Source organism: Lampetra fluviatilis, chromosome 63, assembly GCF_964198595.1.
Source record: "Lampetra fluviatilis chromosome 63, kcLamFluv1.1, whole genome shotgun sequence".
Lineage (NCBI taxonomy): Eukaryota > Metazoa > Chordata > Hyperoartia > Petromyzontiformes > Petromyzontidae > Lampetra > Lampetra fluviatilis.
In genome coordinates this window covers 6,272,426-6,300,288 of record NC_136337.1, presented here as the reverse complement: position 1 = coordinate 6,300,288, position 27,863 = coordinate 6,272,426, and the positions used below count along the sequence as shown (strand labels likewise).

General features: G+C 54.4%; 1 protein-coding gene across 1 annotated transcript; it reads left to right on the top strand.

Annotated features, from left to right (window-relative positions):
- The first annotated feature begins 476 nt into the window (after positions 1–476).
- LOC144951693 (glucose-6-phosphate isomerase-like) lies at positions 477–27,543 on the top strand. The gene is made up of 18 exons (XM_078881990.1): positions 477–616; positions 4,446–4,536; positions 8,475–8,543; positions 9,728–9,847; positions 10,432–10,515; positions 11,301–11,447; positions 13,215–13,286; positions 15,068–15,112; positions 15,704–15,757; positions 16,426–16,486; positions 18,543–18,586; positions 18,994–19,146; positions 21,781–21,910; positions 22,722–22,798; positions 23,986–24,114; positions 26,496–26,571; positions 27,097–27,163; positions 27,395–27,543. Exons 1-18 carry the CDS (start codon positions 489–491, stop codon positions 27,516–27,518), a joined length of 1,671 nt encoding a protein of 556 aa, XP_078738116.1. The 5' UTR covers positions 477–488; the 3' UTR covers positions 27,519–27,543.
- The last annotated feature ends 320 nt before the right edge of the window (positions 27,544–27,863 follow it).

The window sequence follows — 27,863 nt, the reverse complement described above, 5'->3', positions numbered from 1 at the left end:
TCACGAAAGCTTTAAATCGAAATGTAATATTTTATTATGTTTTATTTTTATTATTTTATTATTTCCATTCTACGTGACTTTACCGAAAGAACCAAGAAGATGAATCCCTGCAGTCACGAAAGCTTCTCTTAGACTTTTAGTCTGCTTGTTCGGGGGCAGAAACTGGCGACTGTGAACTCCGATCCATCGCTCCTTGTCAGCAATGTCTGGCCCCAAATATTTCAACGCCACTCCCACCCCCCGCTCCCCTTTCCCTCCCGGCCGCCGCTCTCCGCGGCTATAAAAAGCTTCTCGGCGGATGATCCCAGTGCCAGGTGTCCTGAACCGAGACTCTCTCAAGGAGGTGATTCCGGGAGGCTCGAAATCCAGCTCACCACACCACCCCCCCCCCCGGGGCAAGGGAGACGTCTCAAGGAGCCCACGACTACCAACAACAACCACCAACCACCACGACCACCACCACCACGACCACCACCACCACCACCACGATGGTCCTCCCAGCCCTGAGCGCCGAGCCGACCTTCAAGAGGCTCTGCGAGTGGCACGCGGCAAACGCCGCCGCCCTGAACATGCGCACGCTCTTCCACGCCGACCCGAAGCGCTTCGACAAGTTCAGGTGAGTAGCAGCAGCAGTAGTAGTAGTAGCAGCAGTAGCAGCAGCAGCAGCAGCAGTAGCAGCAGCAGCAGCAGCAGTAGCAGCAGCAGTAGCAGTAGCAGCAGTAGCAGCAGCAGTAGCAGCAGTAGCAGCAGCAGTAGCAGTAGCAGCAGCAGCAGTAGCAGCAGCAGCAGTAGCAGCAGCAGTAGCAGCAGTAGCAGCAGCAGTAGCAGTAGCAGCAGTAGCATAGTAGCAGCAGCAGTAGCAGCAGCTAGCAGCAGTAGCAGCAGAATGCAGTAGCAGCATGCAGCTAGTAGCATTGCAGTACAGCAGTAGCAGCAGTAAGTAGCAGCTAGCAGCAGCTAGCAGAGCAGTAGCAGCAGCAGTAGCCAGCATAAGCAAGTAGCAGCAGTAGCAGCAGTAGCAGCAGTCAGTAGCAGCAGCAGTAGCAGCAGCAGCAGTAGCAGCAGTAGCAGCAGTAGCAGCAGCAGCAGCAGCAGTAGCAGTAGCAGCAGCAGCAGTAGCAGCAGCAGTAGCAGCAGTAGCAGTAGCAGCAGCAGTAGCAGCAGTAGCAGCAGCAGTAGCAGTAGCAGCAGCAGCAGTAGCAGCAGCAGTAGCAGTAGCAGCAGTAGTAGCAGCAGCAGCAGTAGCAGCAGCAGCAGCAGTAGCAGCAGCAGTAGCAGCAGCAGCAGTAGCAGTAGTAGCAGCAGCAGCAGTCGCAACAGTAGCAGCAGCAGCAGCAGTAGCAGTAGTAGCAGCAGCAGTAGCAGTAGTAGCAGCAGCAGCAGTAGCAGTAGTAGCAGCAGCAGCAGTCGCAACAGTAGCAGCAGCAGCAGCAGCAGTAGCAGTAGTAGCAGCAGTAGCAGCAGCAGTAGCAGTAGTAGCAGTAGTAGCAGTAGTAGCAGCAGCAGTAGCAGTAGTAGCAGCAGCAGCAGGAGCAGCAGTAGCAGTAGTAGCAGCAGCAGCAATAGTAGTAGCAGTAGCAGCAGCAGTAGTAGTAGCAGCAGCAGTAGTAGTAGCAGCAGTAGCAGCAGCAATAGCAGTAGTAGCAGCAGCAGTAGCAGCAGCAATAGCAGTAGTAGCAGCAGCAGCAGTAGCCGCAGCAGCAGAAGTAGCAGCAGTGGCAGCAGCAGCAGGAGCAGCAGTAGCAGCAGCAGCAGGAGGAGGTAGGGTGGTGAGGAGGTGAGGTGGTGAGGAGGTGAGCACCTGGGGTCGAGACGGGGGGGGGGTGGAAGGTGGAGTGGCCGCGCTTTTCGGCGACCACCGGCTGCAACTGCGGCTAGAGAAAGGTGGAGATGGAATCGAAGAGAATTGGGGTCTGGTGTCTGTGTGGTGTCTGTGGGCAGTTTGTGTGTGTGGAGTGTGTGTGTGTGCAGTGTGTGTGTGTGCAGTGTCTGTGTGGTGTCTGTGTGCAGTGTCTGTGTGCAGTGTGTGTGTGTAGTGTGTGTGTCTCGGTGTGCATGCAATGTCTGTGTGCGGTGTGTTGATGTGCAGTGTCTGTGTGCAGTGTCTGTGTGCAGTGTGTGTGCAGTGTGTGTGTCTATCGGTGTGCATGCAATGTCTGTGTGCGGTGTGTTGATGTGCAGTGTGTGTGTGCAGTGTCTGTGTGCAGTGTGTGTGCAGTGTGTGTGTCTATCGGTGCGCGTGCAATGTCTGTGTGCGGTGTGTTGATGTGTGTGTGCGTGCAATGTGTGTGTGTGTAATGTATGTGTGTGTGTTGATTTGTGTGTGCATGCAGTATGTTGATGTGTAGCGTGTGTGTGCAAGAAATGTGTGTGTGTAATGTCTGTGTGTGTGTGCAGTGTCTGTGTGTGTAATGTGTATGTGTGCAATGTCTCTGTGTGTGTGTGTAATGTGTGTGTGTGTGCAATGTCTGTGTGTGTGCGTGCAACATCTGCGTGTGTGCGTGTGCAACATCTGTGTGTGTGTGTGCTGTGTGTGTCTGTGTGTGTGTGTGCAATATCTGCGTGTGTGTGTGTGTGCAATATCTGTGTGTGTGTGTGTGTCTGCGTGTGTGTGCAATATCTGTGAGCGACGATTATCCGAACCGGTCCTGGGTCTCCCCGAGGTCGTCTCAGCGTCAAAACGAGTAACCTGGCCCCACGTGTAAACATCATCGCCACTGGGGAGACAAAGGCGGCCGGGCGTGGTGCTGCCACCCACCCCCTCGTGTGCCACAGCGCTGTCCGTCGTCGGTGCCGCTCGGCACTTTGCGAACGGCGCTTGCCCCTCTAGCAGCCTGTAGCAGGCTGTAGCAGGCTGTAGCAGGCTGTTGCAGGCTGTAGCAGGCTGTAGCAGGCTGTAGCATGCTGTAGCAGGCTGTAGCAGCCTGTAGCAGGCTGTAGCAGGCTGTAGCAGGCTGTTGCAGGCTGTTGCAGGCACTAACATGCTGTAGCAGGCTGTAGCAGGCACTAGCAGGCTGTAGCAGCCTGTAGCAGGCTGTAGCAGGCTGTATCAGGCTGTAGCAGGCTGTAGCAGCCTGTAGCAGGCTGTAGCAGGCTGTAGCAGGCTGTAGCAGCCTGTAGCAGGCTGTAGCAGGCTGTAGCAGGCTGTTGCAGGCTGTAGCAGGCTGTAGCAGCCTGTAGCAGGCTGTAGCAGGCTGTAGCATGCTGTAGCAGGCTGTAGCAGGCTGTAGCAGCCTGTAGCAGGCTGTAGCAGGCTGTAGCAGGCTGTTGCAGGCTGTTGCAGGCACTAACATGCTGTAGCAGGCTGTAGCAGGCACTAGCAGGCTGTAGCAGCCTGTAGCAGGCTGTAGCAGGCTGTAGCAGGCTGTAGCAGGCTGTAGCAGGCTGTTGCAGGCTGTTGCAGGATGTAGCAGCCTGTTGCAAGCTGTTGCAGACTGTTGCAAGCTGTAGCAGCCTGTAGCAGGCACTAGCAGGCTGTAGCAGGCTGTAGCAGGCTGTTGCAAGCTGTAGCAGCCTGTTGCAGCCTGTTGCAAGCTGTAGCAGGCTGTGTTTTTGTCTGCCTGCGTGCTGTCTGCAGGAACCCGAGACCCGCTGGTGAGACTTGCTGACTTAGGGGTCCGGCTAATTCGGGTGCCCAACCTTTGGGCGAGTTATTTAATTATTAACGCGGCTATTTCTGACCGAGTGTGGGGTTGGTGACCCTGACAATTATAATATAATATCGTGTGTGTGTGTGTGGATGTGTGTGTGGGTGTATGTGTGTGTGTATATATATAGGGGGGCAGACACTTGAAACTGCGCTCAGTGCCTATGTAAGGGTGTCTGGGGTGTGCGCGTCTGTCTGGGTGTGTCTGTGTGGGTGTGTGTCTGTGTGTGTGTGTCTGTGTGGGTGTGTCTGTGTGGGTGTGTGTCTGTCTGGGTGTGTCTCTGTGTGGGTGTGTGTGGGTGTCTCTGTGTGTCTGTGTGTGTGTGGGTGTGTCTGTCTGTGTGTGTCTGTCTGTGTGTGTCTGTGTGGGTGTGTCTCTGTGTGTGTCTCTGTGTGTGTCTGTGTGTCTCTGTGTGTCTGTGTGTGTGTCTCTGTGTGTCTGTGTGTCTCTATGTGTGTCTGTGTCTCTGTGTGGCTGTCAGTATGTGGGGAGCGGTGGTATAGCAGTTAGCACGCTGCGCTATGAACCCAAGTAAGATTCCCGCTCACGGCCAACATCAGTGATGAAAATCTGAATCATGTTCTGGGCCTCCCCCAGGTCGACTCGGCCATAAATGAGTCCCTGGCGCGGTGTGTTAAAAGCGTCACCACTGGGGAGACAAAGGCGGCCGGGACGCGGCTCTGGCCACATCGCCCCTCACAGCGTGCGATGTTCCGGCCTTCGTAGGGGCCGCTCGCGAACGGCTCTTGCCCCAACAGTCTGCTGAAGGCTACCCGGGCGACCTTTGTCTTTGTGTAGCACGGTGCTGAAGACCGAGGATGGGGAGCTCCTCTTTGACTACTCTAAGAACCTCATCAATGAAGAGGTGATGAAGATGCTCGTGGACATGGTGAGGACATCGCCAACACCTGCAGAGAGACACTGCACTGCTGGTCCATCAGTCAGTCCATCATCCAGGCCATGAGTCAGTCCATCAGCCGGTTCATAAGTCAGTCCATCATCCAGTCCATCAGTCAGTCCATCAGTCAGTTCATCAGCCAGTCCATCAGTCAGTTCATCAGCCAGTCCATCATCCAGTCCATCAGTCAGTCCATCATCCAGTCCATCAGTCAGTCCATCAGTCAGTCCATCAGCCAGTCCATCATCCAGTCCATCAGTCAGTCCATCAGTCAGTCCATCATCCAGTCCATCAGTCAGTCCATCAGTCAGTTCATCAGCCAGTCCATCATCCAGTCCATCAGTCAGTCCATCAGTCAGTCCATCATCCAGTCCATCAGTCAGTTCATCAGCCAGTCCATCATCCAGTCCATCATCCAGTCTATCAGTCAGTCCATCAGTCAGTCCATCATCCAGTCCATCAGTCAGTCCATCAGTCAGTCCATCAGCCAGTCCATCATCCAGGCCATGAGTCAGTCCATCATCCAGGCCATGAGTCAGTCCATCAGTCAGTCCATCAGCCAGTCCATCAGCCAGTCCATCAGTCAGTCAATCAGCACCCAGTCCATCAGTCAGTCCATCAGTCAGTCCATCATCCAGGCCATGAGCCCGTCCATCAGTCAGTCCATTAGGCAATCCATCAACCAGTCCATCAACCAGTCCATTAGCTAGTCCATCAGCCAGTCAGTCCACCAGTTAATCAGTAAGTCCATCAGTCAGTCCATCAGTCAGTCCATCAGTCAGTCAGTCCATCAGCCAGTCCATCATCCAGGCCATGAGCCGGTCCATCAGTCAGTCCATCAGTCAGTCAATCAGCACCCAGTCCATCAGCCAGTCCATCAGCCAGTCCATCATCCAGGCCATGAGCCGGTCCATCAGTCAGTCCATCAGCCAGTCCATCAGTCAGTCCATCAGCCAGTCCATCAGCCAGTCCATCAGCCAATCCATCATCCAGGCCATGAGCCGGTCCATCAGTCAGTCCATCATCCAGTCCATCAGCCAGTCTATCAGTCAGTCCATCAGTCAGTCCATCAGCCAGTCCATCAGTCAGTCCATCAGCCAGTCCATCATCCAGGCCATGATTCAGTCCATCAGTCAGTCCCTCAGCCAGTCCATCAGTCAGTCCATCAGTCAGTCCATTAGGCAATCCATCAACAAGCCCATCAGCTGGTACATCAGCCAGTCCATCAGTCAGTCTATCAGACAGTTAATCAGTCAGTCCATCATCCAGGCCATGAGTCAGTCCATCAGTCAGTCTATCAGCCAGTCCATCAGCCAGTCAGTCCATCAACCAGTCCATTAGGCAATCCATCAACCAGTCCATCATTCAGTCCATCAGTCAGCCCATCAGCTGGTACATCAGCCGGTCCACTAGCCAGTCTATCAGCCAGGTAATCAGTCAGTCCATCAGCACCCAGTACATCAGCCAGTCCATCAACCAGTCCATCAGTCAGTCCATCAGCCAGTCCATCAGTCAGTCCATCATCCAGGCCATCAGTCAGTCCATCAGTCAGTCCATCAGCACCCAGTACATCAGCCAGTCCATCAACCAGTCCATCAGTCAGTCCATCAGCCAGTCCATCAGCCAGTCCATCATCCAGGCCATCAGTCAGTCCATCAACTAGTCCATTAGCTAGTCCATCAGCCAGTCCATCAGTCAGTACATCAGTCAGTTTATCAGTCAGTCCATTAGCCAGTCCATCAGTCAGTCAGTCCACCAGTTAATCAGTAAGTCCGTAAGCTAGTCCATCGGCCAGTCAATCAGCCAGTCAGTCTATCAACCAGTCCATTAGGCAATCCATCAACCAGCCCATCAGCTGGTACATCAGCCGGTCCACTAGCCAGTCTATCAGCCAGTTAATCAGTCAGTCCATCATCCAGGCCATGAGTCAGTCCATCAGTCAGTCCATCAGCCAGTCCATCAGCCAGTCAGTCCATCAACCAGTCCATTAGGCAATCCATCAACCAGCCCATCAGCCGGTCCATCAGTCAGTCCATCAGTCAGTCCATCAGCCAGTCCATCAGTCAGTCCATCAGTCAGTCCATCAGTCAGTCCATCAGTCAGTCCATCAGTCAGTCCATCATCCAGGCCATGAGCCGGTCCATCATTCAGTCCATCAGCCAGTCCATCAGCCAGTCAGTCCATTAGGCAATCCATCAACCAGCCCATCAGCTGGTACATCAGCCGGTCCACTAGCCAGTCTATCAGCCAGTTAATCAGTCAGCCCATCAGTCAGTCCATCAGCCAGTCAGTCCATCAGCACCCAGTCAATCAGCCAGTCAGCCTGTGGGCAGCTCAGCCAGTCTTTGGGTCAATTGGTCACCGCACCAACTCAGCCTCAAATGAGTAGCGCCTGGTGCGGTGTGTAAACATCGCCACTGGGGAGACAAAGGCGGCCGGGCGTGGTCCCCCTCGTGTGCCACAGTGCCGGTAACCTTCACAGGTGTTGCGGGGCGTAGTGTTTGTTGACAAGGATCGATTATAATTGCAACTCGCACTCCTCTACCATAGTACAGGGGCTTGTTTTTGTTAGTTGGGGGTTAGATCGCATAAATCAAGGCCGTAATTATAATAAATAATATTCAAATATGCTCTAAATGTTCCCCCCAGTATATTGCTATAAAATATGTTTCTGTTTAATTGATTGTGGTTATGGTTGTACTTTATTAATCCCTAATCTCTGCCATTACATACAATGAAACAAGAAAAGGTAAAAAAACAGAGCAATGTATTACAATACACTATTAGACATTATTGTAAACAAATCATAAAAAGTCCATCTCATGTGTTAGTGATTTTTTTAATATTTTAGGCAGGAAACTCGTTTTCAAATTTAGATTTTTTTTCTGGAGGGGGGGCCCCACACCCCCTGGAAGATTTGCCCCCCCCCCCCAATGTTGACTCCATGACTACGGCCTTGGCATAAATACACGTGGCGTTAAACCCGCCACCACCTGGCACGACCGATTGCCAATGTTTGATTCGCGTCAATGGAACTTTGGCAATTCGGCCCCGGGGGGGGGGGGGGGGGGGTGTGAGGGGGGGCACGTGGTGCTGCCCCCCCCCCTCCTGCCCTTCGTGTGCCGTGCCGACCGCCCTTGGTAGACGCTGCCCCTCGCGAACGGCACTCGCCCCCCAGCTACTCGCACTCGTTCACTCATTCATTCACTCATTCACCCATTCATTCACTCATTCACCCATTCATTCACCCATCCATTCACTCATTCATGAACTCATTCACCCATTCAATCACCCATTTATTCACTCATTCACCCATTCATTCACTCATTCATTCACTCATTCATTCACCCATCCATTCACTCATTCATTAACTCATTCACCCATTCATTCACCCATTCTTTCACTCATTCACCCATCCATTCACTCATTCATTCACTCATTCATTCACCCATTCATTCACTCATTCATTCACCCATTCATTCATTCACCCATCCATTCACCCATTCATTCACTCATTCATTCACTCATTCATTCACCAATTCTTTCACCCATTTATTCACCCATTCATTCGCTCATTAATTCACTCATTCATTCACCCATTCATTCACCTATTAGTTCACTCATTCATTCACCAATTATTTCACCCATTTATTCACTCATTCATTCGCCCATTCATCCACTCATTCATTCACTCATTCATTCGCCTATTAATTCACTCATTCATTCACCAATTCTTTCACCAATTTATTCACCCATTCATTCACCCATTTATTCACCCATTCATTCGCTCATTAATTCACCCATACATTCATTCACCCATTCATTCGCTCATTAATTCACCCATACATTCACTCACTCATTCATTTTCTCTCTTGTTACCCTCTCACCCTCCTCTCCCCCGTGTACCCCCCCGCCCCTCACCTCACCAGGCAAAGGCGCGTGGAGTGGAGAACGCCCGTCAGCAGATGTTCTCTGGCGAGAAAATCAACTTCACCGAGGTGAGGGATGAGCGGCGTCCGGGCCAAACTGCCCGGGACGATGTTGGCAACACTTGCCGCTGGTGATTGCGTCGCAGTGAAAACGGGCACCGCCACGGTGGCTAGATGTTGACTACCTCGCCTGGTGTACAGGAGGTCGTGGGTTCGATCCCGACCCTGACGACGCCTGCTGCTGCTGCTGTATTTTTGGAGTCTGAGTCTCTCTCTCTCTCTCATCATCATCACGGTGGCTAGGAGATGTTGACTACCTCGCCTGGTGTACAGGAGGTCGTGGGTTCGATCCCGACCCTGACGCCTGCTGCTGTATATTTGGAGTCTGCGTGTCTCTCTCTCTCTCATCATCATCATCGTCATCATCGTGGTGGCTAGGAGATGTTAACTACCTCGCCTGGTGTACAGGAGGTCGTGGGTTGGATCCCGACCCCTGATGCCTGCTGTATATTTGGAGTTTGCGTCTCTCTCTCTCATCATCATCATTACAGTGGCGAGGAGATGTTAACTACCTCGCCTGGTGTACAGGAGGTCGTGGATTCGATCCCGACCCTGACGCCTGCTGCTGTGTATTTGGAGTTTGCGTGTCTCTCTCCCCGTGGTCGCGTGGATTTTTTTCCGGATCCTCCCGGGTCTTTCCCTCCACATTTAAAATCAGTACTTGGCTGCGAAACATTTCCACGCGACGAGCCACTTCGTTGAGCTACGTCGCTTCTGGAAAAGAACGATGTTGCTAGGGATTTGGAGGCAGTCGCCCTCCAGCAACAGCGGAGGGTGGAGGAGCGACAGCTCACAACAACGAGCGGAGCGCCGGGTGGCTAAAACGCAGCGAGTTGGCACAGTAGGAGGTACAGCTGGTGGTGCATCTACCGATCATCTCAGTCGGCCAACCCATGGCACCTGCTGGGTCTGTCCCGAGACCTCCTGCACCTAGCCTGGCACAGTAGGGGGTACAACAGCTGGTGGTGCATCTACCGGTCATCTCAGTCGGCCAACCCATGGCACCTGCTGGGTCTGTCCCGAGACCTCCTCCTGCACCTAGCCTGGCACAGTAGGGGGTACAACATTCACGCCCAATCTGTCTGTCGCCTGATGAAGCTGGTTGCAATTACCGACGGCCTGCGACTTGCCCCAACAGTTCTTGAAGGCTACACGATGGGCGGCACCTTTGTCTTTGGTGTGTGCGTGCACAGCACCGCGCGGTGCTGCACGTGGCGCTGAGGAACCGCTCGGGGAAGCCGCTGATGCTGGAGGGGAAGGACGTGATGCACGGAGTGAAGGCCGTGCTGGAGAAGATGAAGGCCTTCTGTCACGTGGGTACACGCACGGAAGGCAAAGATGCCCCCCGTCCGTGTAGCCTTGACGGACTGTTGGGGCAAGTGCTGTTAGCGAGTGGCACCTATGAAGGCCGGCACGGCACACGTGTACACACACACACACGTACACATGTACACACGTGTACACACGTATATGTACACACACACACACGCATGTACACACACGTACACAGGTACGCACACACGTTTACACACACATACGTACGTACACACGCGTGCACACACACGCGTGTACACACACACACGTACACACACACACACACGTACACACATGTACACACACCACACACACACAACCCCGCGGCGCTTTGGGATTCGCTTCCGCGGCCGTCTGGAACGCGCTCTTCCTTCCGATATCAGGAAGCCACAAGGATCCGTACACTCTCAAATCGTCATCTACATCGACGAACTCATTGCTTCGCAACTGCTTTGTGTGTTTAGGTTGTTGTTGTTGTTGGCTACGTACGGTGTGAAAGAATTTCGACGTATAGCTACTCGCTAACAGCACTTGCCCGCAGCAGTCGGTCGAGGCTACACGGGGGACCTTTGTCTTTGTGCAGCGCGTGCGCTCCGGCGAGTGGCTGGGCTACACGGGGAAGCCCATGACTCACGTGGTGAACATTGGCATCGGTGGGTCGGATCTGGTGAGTTTCACCACTCCACACACTCATCAGCATCATCGGCAGCAGCAGCATAATCATCACACTCATTATAATCATCATCAGCAGCAGCAGCAGCAGCATCATGACACTCATCATCATTATCACACTTATCAGCATCAAGATCATCACACTCATTATAATCATCATCATCATCATCATCAGCAGCAGCATCATCATCATCACACTCATTATAATCATCATCAGCAGCAGCATTACATTCATCATCATCAGCATCATCATCACACTTATCAGCATCAAGATCATCACACTCATTATCATCATCAGCATCATCATCATCATCACACTCATTATAATCATCATCATCAGCAGCAGCAGCATCATGACACTCATCATCATCAGCATCGTCATCATCACACTTATCAGCATCAAGATCATCAAGCAATCATCATCAGGTGTGAAATCCACAGCAAGAAAATTTGAGAGAAAAAAACGCCACTTTTTAAAAAAAATTCTTGTTGTGGATTTCACACCTGATGATGATTGCTTGTGTTGCAGTCGAAACGTCGTGAGAATTGTATTGTTTAATATTTGTATTATTTTATTATTTCCCTGCTACGTGACTTTACCGAAAGAACCAAGAATGTGAATCCCTGCAGTCACGAAAGCTTTACATCAAAACCCACACATCATCATCATCCCGGCCACACCACTCCGCTTCGTAAGCACTTGCCCCACCGGCCCGCGTGGGCTACACGGGCGGGGATGGGGTGACGCCTTTACCTTTACCTCTGTGGCCACGTGCGCAGGGCCCCCTGATGGTGACGGAGGCCCTGAAGCCCTACTCTGTGGGGGGTCCCAGCGTCTCGTTCATCTCCAACATCGACGGCACGCACCTCGCCAAGACGCTGGCCAGCCTGCAGCCCGACACCACCCTCTTCATCATCGCCTCCAAGGTACACGGCAGTCCATCGTGAGCCACTCACACCACCACCCAGCTCAAAAGAATTCTCTCATCAAAACGCTATACCACAGAGCTCATGGCATCTCTGACCAACACCACCTGCGCTGGTTAGGCATTGCCTCACCAACACCTATTTTACCTGGAATGGCACCTTCTACAAACAGAATGAGGGTACCCCTATGGGCTCCCCCTTGTCACCAGTGATAGCCAACATGTTCATGGAAAAGTTTGAATCAGACGCCATCCAGACATCCACCCTGCATCCTTCCCTGTGGAAGAGGTATCTGGATGACACTTTCGTCATTTGGCCACATGGCCTCTCAGCATAGAACCACTTCTTGGACCACATCAATTCCAGACACCCATCCATCAGATTCACCATGGAAGTGGAGAAAGATGGCAAACTACCATTCTTAGATATTCTGTTTGAGAGGAGGCCTAACGGATCCTTGGGACATTCTGTCTACTGGAAAGCCACCCACACAGATTCCTACTTGAAACCGGATTCCCACCACCACCCATCTCAAAAGAATTCTCTCATCAAATCGCTATACCACAGAGCTCATGGCATCTCTGACCAACACCACCTGGCCAGTGAATTAAGACATGTACATCGAGCCCTCAGGATGAACGGATACTCTTACCGCACTATCCGCCAAGCTATTTCTCCCACCACACAGAAACAACCACTTGAAACTCCGATCAAAACTATCACGTTGCCATACATAGCAGGCGTGACCAAAAAGATCACCAAAATTCTAAACAAACATAATATCCAAGTCCGATTTAGTACAGTACATACAATCCGTTATCTAATCCCATCTGTAAAAGATGTCATTCCTGACGTGCAATACCCTGGAGTCTATAAACTGAGTTGCAGCTGTGGTGATTGTTACATTGGGGAAACGAAACGTCATGTCTCTGATCGTGTCCGATCTGAAACACGGCAAAATTGAGTCTTCTGCCGTTGCCGATCATTGCTACAACGCTGTGGGCTCTCATGATATTGTCTTTTCCGAGACTAAGGTGCTCTGCAAACCTTCTGGCTACCATCAAAGGTTTGTACACGAAGCCATCGAGATATACAAACACAGACATAATTTCAACCGTGATGATGGGTACAAACTGAGTAATCATTGGAAAGATCTTCTTGGTTTTTTTCGGTAAAGTCACGTGACTTTACCGAAAGAACCAAGAAGATGAATCCCTGCAGTCACGAAAGCTTTAAATCGAAACATTGGAAAGATGTTATTAACCATGTAAACAAAAGCTTTAACTTCACACATTTGTACCATCTTATCTGACAGGCACTATTCTACTTCACCGAGTGTTGACATCCCCAGCGGTTACCAATATTGCTTACTTTTATTTGGATTATCAGCTAACACCGGCCACAACCCCGAGTCCTCACTTGATACAGTAAATTTAGCTGTGACGGTCCCACCTGATGACGGAGGCTTGTGTTGCCTCCGAAACGTCGTGATTTATTATTTTATTTCTATTGTTATTTCAAAAATTTTTATTTTTTATTTTTACCTACGTGACTTTACCGAAAAAACCTAAGAGGATGTTAACGATGTTGATGTTGACGATGATGTTGGTGATGTTGACGATGACGACGATGTTGACGATTTTGCGACGACGTTGATGTTGACGATGTTGATGTTGACGATGTTGACGATGACGACGTTGATGTTGACGATGTTGATATTGACGATGTTGATGTTGACGACATTGATGTTGATGTGGACGTGTGCAGACGTTCACCACTCAGGAGACCATCACCAACGCTGAGTCGGCAAAAGCCTGGTTCCTGGAGAAAGCAAAAGATGTGAGAATACTGCACCCATGTGTCTGAGTGTCTGTCCGTGTGATCGTCCGTGTGTCTGTCCGTGTGTGTCCGTGTGTCTGTCCGTGTGTGTCCGTCCATGTGTATGTGTGTCTGTGTGTGCCTGTGTGTGTCTGCCCGTGTGTCCATCTGTGTGTATCCATGTGTGTCCGTGTGTGGCTGTGTGTCTGTCCACGTGTCTGTCCGTGTGTTCGTCCGTGTGCCTGTGTGTCTGTGCCTGTCCGTGTGCCTATGTGTCTGTCCGTGTGTCCGTCCGTGTGTATCCATGTGTGTCTGTGTGTGGCTGTGTGTCTGTCCGTGTGTTCGTCCGTGTGCCTGTGTGTCTGTGCCTGTCCGTGTGCCTATGTGTCTGTCCGTGTGTCCGTCCGTGTGTATCCATGTGTGTTTGTGTGTGGCTGTGTGTCTGTCCGTGTGTTCGTCCGTGTGCCTGTGTGTCTGTGCCTGTCCGTGTGCCTATGTGTCTGTCCATGTGTCGGTCCGTGTGTATCCATGTGTGTCTGTGTGTGGCTGTGTGTCTGTCCGTGTGTTCGTCCGTGTGCCTGTGTGTCTGTGCCTGTCCGTGTGCCTATGTGTCTGTCCGTGTGTCCGTCCGTGTGTATCCATGTGTGTCTGTGTGTGGCTGTGTGTCTGTCCGTGTGTTCGTCCGTGTGCCTGTGTGTCTGTGCCTGTCCGTGTGCCTATGTGTCTGTCCGTGTGTCCGTCCGTGTGTATCCATGTGTGTCTGTGTGTGGCTGTGTGTCTGTCCGTGTGTTCGTCCGTGTGCCTGTGTGTCTGTGCCTGTCCGTGTGTGTCCATGCGTTGGCTGGGTCACGTAGCCCACATGCCCAGCCACTGCGTGCCCAGCCACCGCATGCCAAAACAGCTTCGGTTTGGCCACATAGACCCAACTAAACGGGCACGGCACGGGCTGGAGAAGAGATGGAGCTGATGAGGTACAGGAGGACGTGGAGCTGAGTGGACTTGCCGATGAGCGGTACCAGCGGTGTCAAGATCGGCCTCTGTGGAGGAGGCTCGTGAAGGACGCTGCTACTGGGCAGTTGGAGGCAGTCGCCCTCCAACAACAACGGAGGGCAGATGAGCGATGCTCACAACAATGTGTGGAGCGCCGGGCGGCTAAATCACAGCGAGTTGGCACTCGGTCAACTCACATTACCTGGGTCTGTCCCGTGACCTCCTGCCAGTGAATCTCCGACACTGTCCGCTTCCGTGGATTGATCTGTGTGGACCGGAGTGTCACTTGCAGTAGAAGGGGATCTCACAAGTAGCTCTGTAATATTCGCGTCCGTGGGAAGTTTTTGACAAGCACATCACCCGTAACCACGCATCTCCCGTAACCACGCCGCCCGTAACCACGCCGTTCATAACCACGCATCTCCCGTAACCACGCCGACGGAACCACGCATCTCCCGTAACCACGCCGACGGAACCACGCATCTCCCGTAACCACGCCGTCCGTAATCACGCGTCTCTCGTAACCACCCCGCCTGTAACCACGCGTCTCCCGTAACCACGCCGACGGAACCACGCATCTCCCGTAACCACGCGTCTCTCGTAACCACCCCGCCTGTAACCAAGCATCTCTCGTAACCACGCGTCTCCCGTAACCATGCCGCCTGTAACCGCGCGTCTCCTGTAACCATGCCGCCCGTAACCATGCCGCCCGTAACCACGCGTCTCCCGTAACCACGCCACCTGTAACCACGCGTCTCCCGTAACCACGCCGACCGTAACCATGCCGACCGTCTCTTTTGTTTACTTTCCAGGCTTCCGCTGTCGCCAAGCATTTCGTGGCACTCTCCACGAACGGGGTGAGTGCTGCCCCCCCTCCCCACCCCCCACCCCCTCCCCCACCACTACCCCCCCCACCCCCACCCCCACCCCCACCCCGACCCCCCCCCACCCCCTCCCCCACCCCACCACTACCCCCACCCCTGACCCCCCACCCCACCCTCCCACCCCTGACCCCAGACCCCACCCCCACCCTCCCACCCCTGACCCAACCTCCGACCCCACCCTCCCACGGCTGATTCTTGAACTCAGGTGACACGAGGTCACCTTGATACTTGAACTCAGGTCACGTGAGGTGACTGACACTTGAACTCAGGTCACGTGAGGTCACCTTGATACTTGAACTCAGGTCACACGAGGTCACCTTGACACTTGAGCTCAGGTGACACGAGGTGACCTTGACACTTGAACTCAGGTGATATGAGGTCACTGGCACTTGAACTCAGGTCACGTGAGGTCACCTTGATACTTGAACTCAGGTGACACGAGGTGACCTTGACACTCGAACGAGGTGACCTTGACATCACGAGGTCACCTTGAGACGATGACCTTGAGGGACCCCTTGACACCATGGCTTGCCCTTCTCTCCGTGTGCGCTCGTTGTCACACAGCCCAAGGTGCAGGCTTTCGGGATCGACACGGCCAACATGTTTGAGTTCTGGGACGTGAGTACGCACACACGCAGCGCCTTGGGTGCACGGTTCGCCACGCTGGCTACGAGACGTTGACTACCTCGCCTGGTACGCAGGAGGTCGTGGGTTCAGTGAGTCTCTGTGTGTGTCTCTGTGTGTGTCTTTGTGTGTGTCTCTGGGTGACTCTCTGGGTCTCTGTGTGTGTCTGTGAGTCTCTGGGTGAGTCTGTGGGTCTGTGTGTGTCTCTGTGTGAGTCTCTGTCTGTGTCTCTGTGTGTGTCTCTGGGTGACTCTCTGGGTCTCTGTGTGTGTCTGTCAGTCTCTGGGTGAGTCTGTGGGTCTGTGTGTGTCTCTGTGTGAGTCTCTGTGTGAGTCTCTGTCTGTGTCTCTGTGTGTGTCTCTGGGTGACTCTCTGGGTCTCTGTGTGTGTCAGTGACTCTCTGGGTCTCTGTGTGGGTCTCTGGGTGAGTCTCTGGACAATAACTGTGGCGAATATCTGAACCGGTCCTGGGCCTCCCCTAGGTTGACTCGGCCTTAAATGAGTACTTGGTGCGGTGGTGTGCATCATACATCATCATTGGGGGAGACAAAGGCGGCCGGGCGTGGTCTTGGCCACACCACGCCCACATAGGTGCTACTCGCTAACAGCACTTGCCACAACAGCGTGTGTGGGCTACATGGGGGACCTTTGTCTTTGTGCAGTGGGTGGGCGGGCGATACTCTCTGTGGTCAGCCATCGGCCTCTCCATCGCCTTGCACATCGGTGAGCCTCACCACTCACCACTCACCAACTCAAACTCACCAACTCAAACTCACCAGAGCCTCACCACTCACCACTCACCAGAGCCTCACCACTCACCACTCACCAGAGCCTCACCACTCACCCCTCACCACTCACCAGAGCCTCACCACTCACCACTCACCACTCACCAGAGCCTCACCACTCACCACTCACCAACTCACCACGAACCACTCACCTAACCCTCACCACTCACCACTCATAAACTCACCTAACCCTCACCACTCACCACTCACCAGAGCCTCACCACTCACCACTCACCAACTCAAACTCACCAACTCAAACTCACCAGAGCCTCACCACTCACCACTCACCACTCATAAACTCACCTAACCCTCACCACTCACCACTCACCAGAGCCTCACCACTCACCACTCACCAACTCACCACGAACCACTCACCCCTCACCACTCACCACTCACCAGAGCCTCACCACTCACCACTCACCACTCACCAACTCACCACTCACCTAACCCTCACCACGAACCACTCACCACTCACCACTCACCTAACCCTCACCACTCACCACTCACCAGAGCCTCACCACGAACCACTCACCAGAGCCTCACCACTCACCAACTCACCACTCACCACTCACCAGACCCTCACCACTCACCACTCACCAGAGCCTCACCACTCACAAATCACCAGAGCCTCACCACTCACCACTCACCAACTCACCAGACCCTCACCACTCACCACTCACCACTCACCAACTCACCAGTGCCTCACCACTCAACACTCACCAACTCACCAGAGCCTCACCACTCACCACTCACCAACTCACCACTCATAAACTCACCACTCACCAGACCCTCACCACACACCAACTCACCAGACCCTCACCACTCACCAACTCACCAGAGCCTCACCACTCACCAACTCACCACTCACCACTCATAAACTCACCAGAGCCTCACCACTCACCAACTCAAACTCACCAGAGCCTCACCACTCACCACTCAAACTCACCAGAGCCTCGCCACTCATAAACTCACCAGACCCTCACCACTCACCACTCACTGCTCATAAACTCACCACTCACCTAACCCTCACCACTCACCACTGACCACTCACCACGAACCACTCACCACTCACCTAACCCTCACCACTCACCACTCATAAACTCACCACTCACCACTCACCTAACCCTCACCACTCACCACTCACTGCTCATAAACTCACCACTCACCTAACCCTCACCACTCACCACTGACCACTCACCACTCACCTAACCCTCACCACTCACCACTCATATACTCACCACTCACCACTCACCTAACCCTCACCACTCACCACTGACCACTCACCACGAACCACTCACCTAACCCTCACCACTCACCACTCATATACTCACCACTCACCACTCACCTAACCCTCACCACTCACCACTCATAAACTCACCTAACCCTCACCACGAACCACCTGACCCCCCCCCCCCACCCACTCACTACCTGACCCCCCCCCCCCATTCCCCCGTGACCCCTCCCCCACTCACCACCTGCCCCCCCCCTCCCCACGTAACCCCCCCTCCCCACGTGACCCCCCCCCAACTCACCACCTGCCCCCCCCCTCCCCACGTAACCCCCCCTCCCCACGTGACCCCCCCCCCAACTCACCACCTGCCCCCCCCCTCCCCACGTGACCCCCCCCCCTCCCCCCGTGACCCCCCCCCCCTCCCCACGTGACCCCCCCCCCACTCACCACCTGCCCCCCCCTCCCCACGTGACCCCCCCCTCCCCCCGTGACCCCCTCCACTCACCACCTGCCCCCCCCTCCCCCCGTGACCCCCCCTCCCCACGTGACCCCCCTCTCCCCCCGTGACCCCCCCCTCCCCCCGTGACCCCCCCTCCCCACGTGACCCCCCCCCCTCCCCACGTGACCCCCCCCTCCCCACGTGACCCCCCCCCTCCCCACGTGACCCCCCCCCTCCCCACGTGACCCCCCCTCCCCACGTGACCCCCCCCCTCCCCACGTGACCCCCCCTCCCCACGTGACCCCCCCCCTCCCCACGTGACAGGCTTCGACAACTTTGAGAGGCTGCTGGATGGCGCCCACTGGCTGGTGAGTGCCGCCACCCACGTCGCCCACTACAACTCAACACAACAACTCAACAACACAACAACACAACAACAACAACAACACAACAACACAACAACAACACCACCACAACAACACAACAACACAACAACTCAACAACAACAACACAACAACACAACAACACCACCACAACAACAACAACACAACAACACAACAACAACAACACAACAACACAACACCACAACAACAACAACACAACAACACAACAACAACACCACCACAACAACACAACATCACAACAACATCACAACAACACAACAACAACAACACAACAACAACACACCAACAACAACACAACACACCAACACAACAACAACACACCAACACAACAACACAACAACAACACCGACACTTGCCGTCGCCTTGCCCAGGACAAGCACTTCCAGGAGGCTCCGCTGGAGCGCAACGTGCCCGTGCTGCTGGCGCTGCTGGGCACGTGGTACAGCAACGTGTACCGCGCCGAGACGCACGCCATCCTGCCCTACGACCAGTACATGCACCGCTTCACTGCCTACTTCCAGCAGGTACGCGCACACGCACGCACACGCACACACACACGAACACACACACGCACACACACACACGCACGCACACGCACGCACACACACGCACACACGCACACGCACACACGCGCACACACACACGCACACACACACGCACACGCACACACGCACACGCACGTACACACGCACACACACACACGCACGCACACGCACGCACACTCACACACACGCACACACGCGCACGCTCGCACGCGCACACACACACACGCACATACACGCACGCACGAGACCCACGCCATCCTGCCCTACGACCAGTACATGCACCGCTTCACTGCCTACTTTCACCAGGTATGCACACACACGCACACGCACGCTCACACACGCACACACGCGCTCACACACGCACACACGCGCTCACAATCGCGCTCATACTCACGCACGCTCACATGCTCACACTCGCGCTCACACTCGCGCTCACACTCACGCACGCTCACATGCTCACACTCATGCACACACTCATGCTCACACTCGCGCTCACACTCACGCACGCTCACATGCTCACACTCATGCACACACTCATGTTCACACTCACGCTCACACTCACGCACGCTCACATGCTCACACTCGCGCTCACACTCACGCACGCTCACATGCTCACACTCATGCTCACACTCATGTTCACACTCACGCTCACACTCACGCACGCTCACATGCTCACACTCATGCTCACACTAATGTTCACACTCGCGCTCACACTCACGCACGCTCACATGCTCACACTCATGCTCACACTCATGTTCACACTCGCGCTCACACTCACGCACGCTCACATGCTCACACTCATGCTCACACTCATGTTCACACTCGCGCTCACACTCATGCTCACACTCACGCACGCTCACACTCACGCTCACACTCACACGCACGCTCATGCTCACACTCATGCTCACACTCGCGCTCACACTCATGCTCACACTCACGCTCACACTCATGTTCACACTCGCGCTCACACTCATGCTCACACTCACGTACGCTCACACTCACGCTCACACTCACACGCACGCTCATGCTCACACTCATGCTCACACTCGCGCTCACACTCATGCTCACACTCACGCTCACACTCACGCTCACACTCATGCTCACACTCACGCACGCTCACACTCACGCTCACACTCACGCTCACACTCACACGCACGCTCATGCTCACACTCATGCTCACACTCGCGCTCACACTCACGCACGCTCACATGCTCACACTCATGCTCACACTCATGTTCACACTCATGCTCACACTCATGCTCACACTCACGCACGCTCACACTCGCGCTCACACTCATGCTCACACTCACACGCACGCTCATGCTCACACTCATGCTCACACTCGCGCTCACACTCATGCTCACACTCACGCTCACACTCACGCTCACACTCATGCTCACACTCACGCTCACACTCACGCTCACACTCATGCTCACACTCACGCTCACACTCACGCTCACACTCATGCTCACACTCACGCTCACACTCATGCTCACACTCACGCTCACACTCACGCTCACACTCGCGCTCACACTCATGCTCACACTCATGCTCACACTCATGCTCACACTCACGCTCACACGCGCTCACACTCATGCTCACGCACGGCTCAAATTCGCCCTCACACTCACACACGCTCACACTCACGCACTCACGCATGCTCACACGCTCACACTCACACATGCTCACACGCTCACACTCACGCTTGCGCGCACACTCACACACGCTCGCTCAACAACGACAACCGCCAAGTGGCAGTGACGTCGCCACGCCGCCTGTGCCAGGCCAGGTGCACTTTAAGGCCACGTGATCTGTCGAACGCCCGCTGGCAGGAGCTCACAGGGCAGACCCAGCAGGTGCCATGGGGTTGACCGACTGAGAAGACGCTCACAATCTCGCTCACGCGTACACACGTTCACACGCTCACACGTACACACACTCACACGTACACACGTACACACGCTCACACGCTCACACGTACACACGCTCACACGTACACATGCTCACACGTACACACGTAGCCTGTAACAGACTGTAGGGGCAAGTGCTGTTAGCGAGCACCTCTATGAAGGCTGGCACGGCACACGAGGGGGTGGGTGGCCATCACCACGCCCGGTCGCCTTTGTCTCCCCAGTGGCGATGTTGTACTACACACCGCACCAGGTACTCATTTGAGGCTGAGTCGACCTAGAGAACCCACCACCGCACCAGGTACTCATTCGAGGCTGAGTCGACCTAGAGGACACAACACCGCACTAGGTACTCATTTGAGGCTGAGTCGACCTAGAGAACCCACCACCGCACTAGGTACTCATTTGAGGCTGAGTCGACCTAGAGAACCCACCACCGCACTAGGCACTCATTTGAGGCTGAGTCGACCTAGAGGACACAACACCGCACTAGGTACTCATTTGAGGCTGAGTCGACATAGAGAACCCACCACCGCACTAGGCACTCATTTGAGGCTGAGTCGACCTAGAGGACACAACACCGCACCAGGTACTCATTCGAGGCTGAGTCGACCTAGAGAACCCACCACCGCACTAGGCACTTGCCCCAGTGGTCCGTTGGAGGCTATCCGGGTGTTGGTGGGATCTTTGTATTTGTGCGCAGGGGGACATGGAGTCGAACGGCAAGTCGGTGACGCGCTCCGGCACGCACGTGGACTACCACACGGGCCCCATCGTGTGGGGAGAGCCGGGGACCAACGGGCAGCACGCCTTCTACCAGCTCATCCACCAGGGTGAGCGCCACGCTCGCCCGCACGCTCGCTCATACACACGCTCGCTCGCCCGCACACGCACGCACAAACACGCACACACACACACACCCACACATGCACGCACATGCACGCACACGCACGCACACGCACACGCACGCACAAACACACACCCACACACACCCGCACACACACACCCACACACACACCCACACACCCGCACACACACACCCACACACACACCCACACACCCACACACACACACGCACACACACACCCACACACCCACACACCCACACACCCACACACGCGCACGCACACACGCACGCACACACACACACACCCACACCCACACACACACACCCACCCACACACACACGCACACACACGCACACACACACCCACACACCCACACACACACACCCACCCACACACACACACGCACACACACGCACACACACACCCACACACACACACCCACACACACACCCACACACGCACACACACACACACACCCACACACACACCCACACACGCACACACACACCCACACACACACCCACACACGCACACACACACCCACACACACACCCACACACACACACACACACACGCACACACACACCCACACACCCACACACCCACACACACACCCACACACCCACACACACACACACACACGCACACACACACACACCCACACACCCACACACACACCCACACACCCACACACACACCCACACACACACGCACACACACACACACCCACACACCCACACACACACCCACACACCCACACACGCACACTAACTCCGGGGTGCGGTGTCGTTGCCAGGAACGCGCCTCGTGCCGTGCGACTTCCTCATCCCGGCTCAAACCCAGAACCCGGTCCGCGGCGGTCTCCACCACACGGTACCTCGGGGTCGCGACCTCCGACCTCGCGAGCACCTCCAACCCCCATACCCTGTCGACCCACACGGTACCTCGGGGTCGCGCCCTCCGACCTTGCGAGAACCTACAACCCCCATACCCTGTCGACCCACACGGTACCTCGGGGTCGCGACCTCCGACCTCGCGAGAACCTCCAACCCCCATACCCTGTCGACCCACACGGTACCTCGGGGTCGCGACCTCCGACCTCGCGAGAACCTCCAACCCCCATACCCTGTCGACCCACACGGTACCTTGGGGTCGCGCCCTCCGACCTTGCGAGAACCTCCAACCCCCATACCCTGTCGACCCACAATGTACCTCGGGGTCGCGCCCTCCGACCTCGCGGGAACCTACAACCCCCGTACCCTGTCGACCCACACGGTTTAGTTCGTCTTCTTGTAGAGGGAAATCGAGTTTTCAGGTCCATACGGCGTATAGCCGTTTCAATACGGGCAAAACAACACATTTCTGTCTATTTTCTTGGTTCTTTCGGTAAAGTCACGTAGGATGGAAATTCAGACGCTGTCTTCTCGACAGCCCTGTTCTTAACCTGAGGACGGCTGCTTGCGTTGTGGCCGAAACGTCGTGAGAATGATTTTAATATGTTTTATTTTTATTATTTTATTATTTCCATTCTACGTGACTTTACTGAAAGAACCAAGAAGATGAATCCCTGCAGTCACGAAAACTTCAAATCGAAATTCTGTCTATTTGTTTGTGTTTCTCCCTCGTGATGGGACTTTGTAGGATGAACGTTGAGATTTATAAAGGGGCACGGGGTGACCAATAAGGTCTGAGTTGGTCTGTAATAAGGTAGGGCACTGATAAGGGGTTGACAGGGATGAGCCTTCGACCCCCCTGCCACACCTCAAGGGTCGAGCGCTCGCTGTGCTCCTGTGCGTCTCGCTCGCCCCCCCACGTCTCTCCTCTGTCGCTCCTGCGGCCACGGTCGCTGTTCCCGTGAACTTCACGCCGTGAACTTCTCGTCGCGAAGGACGCGGCTCGGCCGTCGGGGTAGAGGAGTAGAGGACACACGCGGGGTAGAGACATCACCAACATCATCGCGTTGATCTTCATTCACCAGTGGATTGATCGTGGCTGTGGTCGACAACAACAACAACAATAACAACAACAACAACCTCCTCCCATGTGTGCGTCGTTCCCAGGTCCTCATCGCTAACTTCCTGGCCCAGACCGAGGCGCTGATGAGGGGGAAGACTTCAGGCGAGGCCAAGGCTGAACTCGAGGCCTCTGGCCTCACTGGCGAGGCCCTTGACAACATTCTTCCTCACAAGGTACGTGGCGGCAGTGCCGGATGATCCTCGTAGCAAAAGTAGCATATCCTACGGGCCCCGCGCTTTCAAGCTATCAATTCCGATTCAGTGATTTTTGCACTTGCTCTATTACTATAGGACTATACCGCCTTCAACTTTTAATGTAGCGGTTAGTGCCGCGCTGCGCTATGAACCCGGCGACCCGAGTTCGATTCCCGCTCACGGCCAACACCAGTGACGATTATCGGAACCGGTCCTGGGCCTCCCCTAGGTCGACTCGGCCTCAAATGAGTACCTGGTGCAGTGTGTAGTAAACATCGCCACTAGGGAGACAAAGGCGGTCGGGCGTGGTGCTGGCCACCCACCCCCTCGTGTGCCGTTGCGGCCTTCATAGGTGCTCGCTAACAGCACTTGCCCCTACAGTCTGTTAAGGCTATATGGGGGATCTTTATCTTTGTACGTGTGTGTACGTGTGTGTACGTGTGTGTGTGTGTGTGTACCTGTGTTGGTGTGTACGTGACATAATAACAACAGTCTGGACTGCTGGACGGGTTCCGCAGGATTGGAAGGATGCCCTGGTGGTCCCTCTCTTAAAGAAGGGGAACCACACAGACTGTAACAACTCATATTCGTAGGTTTTTTCGGTAAAGTCACGTAGGTAAGACATTAAAATGAATAAAAGTAAAATAAAATAAAAAATAAAAATCACGACGTTTCGGAGGCAACACAAGCTTCCGTCTTCAGGTGGAACCGTCACAGCCGGTTCCACCTGAAGACGGAAGCTTGTGTTGCCTCCGAAACGTCGTGATTTTTTTTATTTTACTTTTATTAATTTTAATGCCTTACCTACGTGACTTTACCGAAAAAACCTAAGAATATGAATCCTTGCAGTCACGAAAGCTTCAAATCTAGAATTGTAACAACTCACTCCTCAGTGTGCCGGGAAAGGTCCTGGCAAGCATTATTCAACATCGCCTTGCTAGGCACGCTGAGGAGAGGCTTGCGGAGTCCAAATGTGGTTTCAGGAAAGGGCGGTCCTGCACAGATGCCATATTTTCTGTCCGTCTGCTACAGCAGAGGTGTAGGGAATTCCAACAAGACCTGCAACTCTGCTTTATTGACCTGGTCAAGGCCTATGATACCATCAGTAGGCCTAAGCTCTGGGTTGTTCTTCGTGATTTCGGAGTCCCTGACCCTCTGCTCACGATCATTAAGGACCTTCATGATGGTGAGCAGGCCCGGGTAAAACTACGTGGCCGGCAGTCTGAGTCATTCACTGTACACCTTGGGGTGCGACAGGGATGTCCTCTGTCTCCCACATTATTTAACATCTATTTTGACCACGTAGTTCGTGAAGCCTTCAATAGCTGTACCGGAGGAATTCCCATCTGATACAGATACAATGGGTGGCTGATCGATGCCCGGGTGCGGTCAAGGGATGGCTCCCTATTGCTCAACCATGTCATGTATGCCGATGATCTGGTGATTGCTGCTCACTCAGAGGAGGAGTTGGAGACACTGCTGCTGAACCTGGAGCATTCCACTAAGAGGTGGGGCCTTACCATCAGCCCCACCAAAACTAAGCACCTGCCTGGGTATTTTGTACCATCGGACACTCCACCCCCACAACTCCCAATTGGTGATGGGGCAGTTGTGGAGAGAGTGGAGAGTTTCCCATACCTGGGCAGTGTGCTCATGAACGGCTCCGGTTTGACAGCAGAGGTCTCACTCCGAATCAGTCGAGCGGCAATATCTTTTCATCGGTTGCGTAATGCTGTGTGGAAGCTACCTGGTCTGTCGCTCCGCACGAAGCTTCAGGTCTTCTCGGCCACAGTCATTCCCTCCCTTCTCTACGCTTGTGAAACGTGGACCCCCCTAATGGAGCATCTTCGCTGGTTATAAACATTTAGGCTGGCCTGCCTACGATCCATCCTGGGTTTAACCAGGCTGGATTGTGTGAGAAGCTCACAAATCCTTGAAAGATCTGGGCAAAGTCCCATCGGTGAGCTCCTCCGGCAGGCAAGGCTGCGTTGGCTGGGTCATGTAGCCCGCATGCCCAGCCACCGCATGCCTAAACAGCTTTTGTTCGGCCGGATCGAGGGGGCTAAACGGGCGCGGCACGGGCTAGAGAAGAGATGGAGTGATGTGGTACAGGAGGACGTGGAGCTGAGTGGACTTGCCGATGACTGGTACCAGCGGTGTCTTTGCTGGTTAGAAACATTTAGGCTGGCCTGCCTACGATCCATCCTTAGCATCATTAGCCGCGCTACTCCTGGAGTTATCGCGTGGCTCACAGACTCAAAGTTGGACATGTGATTTGAACGTACTTGCCATGCGCTAGAGAGAGAGAGAGTCTGTTAAGGCTACACGGGGGACCTTTGTTTTTGTGTGTGTGTGCGCAGGTGTTCGTGGGAAACTGCCCGACTAACTCCATCGTGTTCTCTAAGCTCACCCCGTACATGCTGGGTGTCCTCATTGGTGAGTGCCGCCGGGTTGATGATGATGACGATGATGATGATTCTGGTGATGTTGATGAACATCGTGATGACGATGATGATGATGATGATTCTGGTGATGTTGATGAACATCGTGATGATGATTCTGGTGATGTTGATGAACATCGTGATGTTGGTGAACCTGGTGATTACGATGAAGCTGGTACCGTTGATAATGATGAGTCTGGTGGTGCTGATTGTGATGCTGATTATGAATCTGATGATGATGTTTGTCGCTGCCATAATGCGGTGAGCGGTGGCGCAGCGGTTAGCTCGGTGAATATTTTCCGGCTCGCCGGTTGAGCGGAGGAGACACGTGACCGGCAGCCATAGCAAGCGAGAGGTCTACTCAGCATTCGGGTGGTGCTAAAGATGATGATGACGATGACGATGATGACGACGATGAGGATGACAATGATGATGATGACGATGACGAAGATGACGACGACAACGATGATGATGAAACTGATGGTGATAATCATGATGATGTTTTCTCACTGTTCCTCAGCCATGTATGAGCACAAGATCTTTGTTCAAGGCATCATCTGGGACATCAACAGCTTCGATCAGTGGGGGTGAGTTCGTACGTATGTCTGTATACTCGTTTTGAGGCTGAGTCGACCTAGGGGAGGCCCAGGACCGGTTCAGATAATCGTCACTGGTGTTGGCCGTGAGCGGGAATCGAGCACACACACACACGTACCCAGCAAACCGGTTCAGATAATCGTCACCGGTCCGAATCCCGGATCGCCGGGTTCGTAGCGCAGCGCTAACCGCTACACCACCCCCCCCCCCCCCCCCCACAGGGTGGAGCTGGGGAAGCAGCTGGCCAAGGTGATCGAGCCGGAGCTCACGACGGCCCAGCCGGCCACGGGTCACGACTCCTCCACCAACGGCCTCATCAACTTCATCAAGTCCCATCGCAAATGAGCGGCTCCCAGCGGCTCCGCGGGAGTTGTGGGGGTTGTGGGGGGTTGTGGGGGGGGTGCGGTGGGGGGGTGGGGGGGGGTGTGTTCGGAGACGTGGGGGGACCTCGGCAACTCCACGGGACCCCTGTGCAATGATCTCAGAATTCCTGCTTCATCCAACGCCTCTGGTGTGTGTCGTTTCTTTTTTTCGACTGGCACACATCTGAGCCGTGCCGAGCCAGCCCCCGGCACTGTCCAGGTTGCTCTTTTTCACTGCGGGAGCCGAGCCGAGCCGCGGAGAGTCACGCGCGCGACGACGCCAGCACTGTTGGGGCCTTGTGCCGGTGGAAAACGACCCGTACCGTGC

Excerpts from the sequence above, each read along its gene's own strand:
- LOC144951693 (XM_078881990.1), top strand. The coding sequence starts at position 489 with ATGGTCCTCCCAGCCCTGAGCGCCGAGCCGACCTTCAAGAGGCTCTGC. Across the intron at positions 9,848-10,431 it reads AGATGAAGGCCTTCTGTCAC|CGCGTGCGCTCCGGCGAGTG; the intron begins GTGGGTACACGC and ends GTCTTTGTGCAG. Across the intron at positions 16,487-18,542 it reads CTCCATCGCCTTGCACATCG|GCTTCGACAACTTTGAGAGG; the intron begins GTGAGCCTCACC and ends CCCACGTGACAG.